At 38.5% G+C, this 6,184-nt stretch overlaps 1 protein-coding gene across 1 annotated transcript; it reads left to right on the top strand.

The window, feature by feature from the left end:
• Positions 1-202: 202 nt before the first annotated feature.
• zgc:136493 (uncharacterized protein LOC692276 homolog) lies at positions 203-6,167 on the top strand. Its single transcript, XM_056602942.1, has 7 exons — positions 203-476; positions 1,560-1,772; positions 2,158-2,314; positions 3,033-3,207; positions 3,585-3,763; positions 4,604-4,700; positions 5,295-6,167. The coding sequence occupies exons 1-7, from the start codon at positions 378-380 to the stop codon at positions 5,446-5,448; spliced, it is 1,074 nt and encodes a 357-aa protein (XP_056458917.1). The 5' UTR covers positions 203-377; the 3' UTR covers positions 5,449-6,167.
• Positions 6,168-6,184: the final 17 nt, after the last annotated feature.

Below are 6,184 nucleotides of genomic sequence, written 5' to 3' on the forward strand. Positions count from 1 at the left end.
TACTATGTTGTCAAACACTTTCAAATAGCGTTTCTTCTAGCGAGATGTATGAGCCAAGTCAAAAAGCAGCGCAACGCAACGGTGATTTAAATAACGACTGCCCAGCCCCCCTCTCTTGTTACAGGTATGCTAATCAGTTAAATTAAACCACCTGTAATTTCCCAATTGTATCCATACTGTGTGCAACAGTACTTACTTTGTAAGGTTAGCTGCAGTACGACTACGTACTACAAGTAAAAAAAAAAGTATGCGTATTTGGGTACGCCCATACCCAAATAATGGCTTATGCATTTTTTTGGACCTTTGATCGATGATTCTGTGTTTGATTAACCAAAGCAGGGAGACGCACTGTGCTCGCTGGCTCACGTCTTCAAACCATGCAGGGCATAGTCGTCGTCTCAGGCATTACTTGCATAAGGCTGATTCAAAGATTGAAGAATCCCGGGCACATAGCGACGCGTTTGTATTCCACCACGGTAAAGTAATTGAAACCCTACTTTAATAGTTGAACGTATGCAGTCGAGTTTAGTATGAAGTGTAGCGGATGGCGAGACGGTGGGGTCATGTTTAGGTCCCTTTAGCGAATCTGAGGAACCAAAACCCAGTCTGCTCGTTGCCATTCAGGAGATTTGAAGTTAGGGGGACTTCAAGATAGGGGATATTTGATGTGCAAGACATGCACTAATTCTTATGATAGAGCTGACAATATGTATTAAAATCCGTATGCAATCCTGTCAAATGTTTAGATTACACTCACTCATTCATGCACCCATTCATGAACACTTTCACACACCGTCGGCGGTGTCATCCATGCAGGCGACAGCTAGCCCGTCGGGAACAGGTAGGGTGAGGTTTCTTGCTCAGGGGCACCTCGAAACTCAGAGTACATGAATGAGGCAACACTCAACTGCCAAAACAATTGGATTGTCTTGTTAGCCCACAATCAAGGGCTTTAAGTTTGTTTATGATCGGGGGGACGGACGGACATACATTGGTTGTAAAGCGTTGAGTTTAAGTGTTCTCCCCTCTATCAAATCATTTAATCAAACAAATAGGCCTATGTGTCCAATTACTGGCAACATGATAAACGTAAGATAGTTAGTTTTATTTTGTTTTTGGAGTTTAATTTGAACTGCGATAGCTCAAATAGTTTAAGTAAAATATTTCAAATGTCATAAATGATAGAAGAGGAGATAAGTTAGAAACCACAACGGCTATTAAGATACCAAAAATGTTTGGATGTCATACTTGAAACTGGTTGACGACGGGGGGCTTTTTAATTGTGAAATGGACCGTGTACCTCTTTTACATAAATGAAGGCAAAACAATAATAAAGAACCAGTAATTGTGTCAAACTATTCATCATGCATGATCCATAGTATCAAAGTGTGGTCTTCATGTTTGGCATTAAGTTTAGGCATTCAATTGCCTCTAAACTATTTTTATAAAAGTGTATATCTTTTGCCATATAGTAGCTAATCTCACAGGAATTGAGAAATTGACTACATAAATAATATACAATCAATAATGATATAATTGATAATGCAAATATATTCTAGATGGAGAAACCCTATGTCCTAACGAGAAAGTTTGGCAGACCAGAAGCCATCTACAGTTCACTCTCATCTTTGGTAGAGGATCATTTTACTGTGATCGATTTCGAGAAGATGGCAAGCCAACCAGAGGTCAAGCAAAAGATCCAGGCAATTCTGGTGTGGGGCGGTTCTACCTACATCAACAGTTCATTCCTACAAGGACTTCCTAATTTGAAGGTATCGGACTGGCCACATGGATTATTGGCTAACACACTGTACACATATTTTTGTCATTGTTTGTTGAAATGATTTACAAAGGCATGTTTACGCTCATATTTATGTCAATCCCTTAAATTACATATGAAACAAGCAAAATACCCTGTATTTTTTCAAGTAACGCCTTATTGACTGATATATGACTTAGCTTTTATGCCATTGGGGAGAAGGGTGTTTATGGGCGGTTTGTTTTTCTTAGTCGTTCCTGCATCTTTACAATCAACATTACTAAACCCAAACTATGATCCTTGAGATCAGAATCAGAATCTCTTTATTATTATTCATTATTATTTATTTATTTTGATTTAAACATTTTTGTTTAATTTGGTTCTCCCTTTGTCTCCAGGTTGTAGTGAATGGAGGTGTGGGAGTGGATCATTTGGACATCCCCCTAATTAACAGTTTTGGGGTTAAAGTGACAAACACTCCTGATGTTGTGTGCAAACCTACAGCCGACCTAGCCATGGGGCTAATGTTGGCATCTGCCAGGAACATCATACAGGGTAGGGCTGCTTGATTATGGAAAAAATCATAATCACGATTATTTTGGTCAATATTGAAATCAGGATCACTCAAACAAATATTTTTGAGTTTGAAAACATGATGCATTATTCAGCATTTATCTCTAAAAAAAGACTTTGTAACTGAGAACTTCTGAGAAATGTCCCATTAAAAATGTTCAAATAGAAAATAATATACATATATGTATCTAGCTAGATCCAGCTGATAAAAAAAATAGAAATCACGATCGAAATATGATTAATTGCGCAGCACGAATACAGTGCATTGAATTATTTGACACTTGGCAGATGGAATCAAAAATAGTTCGTGTAATTCCAGGTTAAGAGACTTTAAAATGTATGAATCTGTGCTTCTAGTGATTGCTGCGTAGCTATTTTGGCTTTCCAACCATCTTTGTGTACAACCTTTTATATTGTACGCTGGTTGGAATGGAAGCCATTCTTTTTAATATAAATTGGCCAACGATTTTCAGTTCATTCCATTGCATCAATTTGCAAAGAAACTATTTTGGCTTTCTGTTGTGGAAACCAGGTTTAGTTAGATATATCAGTGATTTAAGGAAACTGGTGGTTGTTTTTAACTTGGACTCAAAAGTAACCCTGGGTTTTTGACGCATAAGCTCAATCAGCCCAGTAATGTATTACAGTAATAATGAACTGACAGCAATTGCTTTCTGTTTTTAAAACACTTCTCAATTAGGGGATTCCTTTTCTCGGGATCACGAGGAAGGGGAGGATATCGGTGAGATTCACCTTGGAAAAGACATCAGCAACAAAACACTAGGAATTGTTGGAATGGGTAACATCGGAAAGATGGTGGCCAAAAGAGCACAAGGCTTCGACATGAAGATATACTACCACAACCGGACACGCAGGTATTAGGTCCAATCTCAAGTCAAAGGACCTTCTCCTTACATATGTTAATGTTCTAAAGAGTAGAACATAACAATTGACAGAATGAGTGAATGCTGTACTAGAAATAATCTAACATTTGCAGCATTTTTGCACCGCTAGGAATTCTCATTTTCCTTTCAAGGTATTGTTGCTTTAACCTTTTAAATGAGCTCCAACCAGCAGACTCCCTCATTAGTGATTCAAGTTAAAGTGGTACTTATTGGCTCATTCTTCGATGCCTCTGCTGAAAGGAATGAGCCTAGCTGCGGCTGAGTTACGTTGCTAACATTTTACTAAGTTTGACGGGCGACTTATTAAAGTGGATTATGTATCTGACTGCAAATATTGACTCCCACAGGCCAGTGGAGGAGGAGCAGACGGTGGGGGCAGAGTACTGCCCTGTACTCAATGATCTATTAGCTATGTCTGATTACGTTGTGGTGTTGGTTAATCTAACCGCAGCGTCCACACATTTGATTGGAAGAGAGCAGCTCTCAGCTATGAAATCCAGCGCCACCCTGATCAACATCAGCCGAGGTTGGTGTCCACACTATAACGTATTATTATTGACCAATAACATCACACAACAGTGATGCAATACACATGTTATGTAAACATCATATTAAATAAACTCCACAAAATAGACGATCACAATAATGCTTAATGGACAAACAAATGTAATGGTTCTTACCGTCATTCTTGACTCTTTTATCTTCGCTGTGATCAAGGCCAAAAAGGTGAGCGCTGAAAGCCTTTTCAAAGGTTTTTATTCGTGGACATCGTTCAGTTGTTAAAATGTCCTCTCCCTCGAGGTTGGATATAGGTAGTGTGAGAAAAAGCCTCAGCGCAAAGAAAGAATGAAGCGCTCTTGTGGAGTCCCCTCTACGACTTCATCTTCTTCTGGAGAGGGATGTTGGCGTCGGTGTGATTTTTTTAAATTGCTTACCCTAACCCAATTTATTCTGTCGGTGGATGGAAGTGGAGCAAAAAGCATACAGTGCTTTTAATAAGTCAAATTATTTGCGGCACAGGTTACACTGATCAAACAAAAGTCTGTGGGCACATGTGAGAATATCAGGCTATCACAGACACATACTTTGCTCACCGTATTTCTGTAAGAATTGCTTGCTTTGCGTTGTCACCCACTGGGCCACATGTACAGTGAGACGTATAAGTAAAACTATGCATTTCCTGTGCCACTCCCTCATTTCGTGTTCCCTTATTCTCTCAGGGTTTCCCAGTCAGTAACCCCTGCAACAAATGTGTTTGAATGTAGAATACAAAGCATACAACAAAGCAATAAATTGCTCCAGTGGATAGAATCACGCCATTCGATCATGCTCCACTGCATCCCAATATTCCCGTGTTTGTTTGTAGGGAAAGTGGTGGATCAGGAGGCCCTTGTTGAAGCTCTTCAGAACAAAGTAATCCAGGCTGCAGCGCTAGATGTGACCTACCCTGAACCGCTGCCCAGGTAAACGCACGCACAAACACCGTGATGAAACGGCCATTGTTTCACCTAGAGAATGATCATAGTGTGGGACCTATTCTGCAGTGCAATTGAATTTACATTAACCCCTATGTTAATGTTATATAATATGTAGGTTAGATGAATACGGCCAATTAAAGGCATCAATAAAGAATACATGAACAAAAATCTATAATAATTGATAAAAAATGAATCAAACAAAACTCCCAAAAGACTTCACTATCACTTGCATTTGTAACTGCAGTATTGCCTTGCAATTATATATTATTTAGACATCGGCTTAATAACCGCGCAGTACAGTAACAGAGGTCAAACATTAAGGTCAAACTTTTTGGAGTCTGATGTTTGATGCTATTTGGTTGTTGGATTCTTTCCATGCAGTTTTTGTTTAAGTACTTATTTATTAAAAGCAAAAAGAAGAGATCATTCCTATACACTATTGTAATAGCAACTTAACGTGTGTGTGTGTGTGTGTGTGTGTGTGTGTGTGTGTGTGTGTGTGTGTGTGTGTGTGTGTGTGTGTGTGTGTGTGTGTGTGTGTGTGTGTGTGTGTGTGTGTGTGTGTGTGTGACATTTCAGAGGCCATCCCCTGTTATCTCTTCCTAATGTCATTGTGCTACCCCACATGGGGACTCACACATTGGAGACGACCTGTCTCATGATTAAGCAAATGGTGGCCAATGCGCTTGCAGCATTGGCTGGGGACACACCCCCTAATGAGGTCATAGTCTGATCCTCTGGAAAGCCACTGGAGAGGCTGATACCTTTTTATCATTAAAAGCAACAGACATCTTATCAGTACTGTAGTAATAATGATGTTATAAAGTACATATAATCTATGTGAATTATCTAGGAATCGCATCTTAATCTGTTGAATAGATTTCCATAGCTAATCTGTATTTACCCAGATGTTTTTAGAAATGTTATAATTTATTCTTCTTCACCTCTATTGTAAATCCCCTCGTATCAGCTAAATGTGTTAATATTTTAGTCGTAGTCGAATCGTAAGTATTATTATGTATGCCATTAATTTATAAAAAATCCTGTGGTAAATGATCCATTAATTATAATAGGGACACCATAGAGCAAAGCTTTTCAAAGGTACATTGCAGGATATATCTTATAATGATGATTAATTTAGACTTAAACGTATGCTTCCAAGTAATAAAAAATAATTTAAAGTAATTATCTTAATATGAACCATATATGTATGATGAATTATTCCCATAGACCTTAATATGTTCTGAATGACTTATAATGTAATACTTAATTGTACTTGCTTAATTGTGATAAAAAAAATGTTTACACTTTGTTCAATCAGATCTCTACTGTATGTGCAGACAGAAACAAGACTAAAAAATATGATGCCAGCTCAAAGCCTGGGTTCGCTGGTTGACCAGTGTGTAAGCTCTCATGTGATCCTGCTGCCTTGAGCTCTTTGCTACAAGACTATCAATATCTTACATTAA

Source organism: Gadus chalcogrammus, chromosome 11 (assembly GCF_026213295.1).
Source record: "Gadus chalcogrammus isolate NIFS_2021 chromosome 11, NIFS_Gcha_1.0, whole genome shotgun sequence".
Taxonomy (NCBI): domain Eukaryota; kingdom Metazoa; phylum Chordata; class Actinopteri; order Gadiformes; family Gadidae; genus Gadus; species Gadus chalcogrammus.

Bases quoted from the DNA above. Each gene is read 5' to 3' on its own strand.
- zgc:136493 (XM_056602942.1), top strand. From the start codon at position 378: ATGCAGGGCATAGTCGTCGTCTCAGGCATTACTTGCATAAGGCTGATT. The intron at 2,315-3,032 runs GTAGGGCTGCTT...CTTCTCAATTAG, and splicing joins TGCCAGGAACATCATACAGG to GGGATTCCTTTTCTCGGGAT. The intron at 4,701-5,294 runs GTAAACGCACGC...GTGACATTTCAG, and splicing joins TACCCTGAACCGCTGCCCAG to AGGCCATCCCCTGTTATCTC.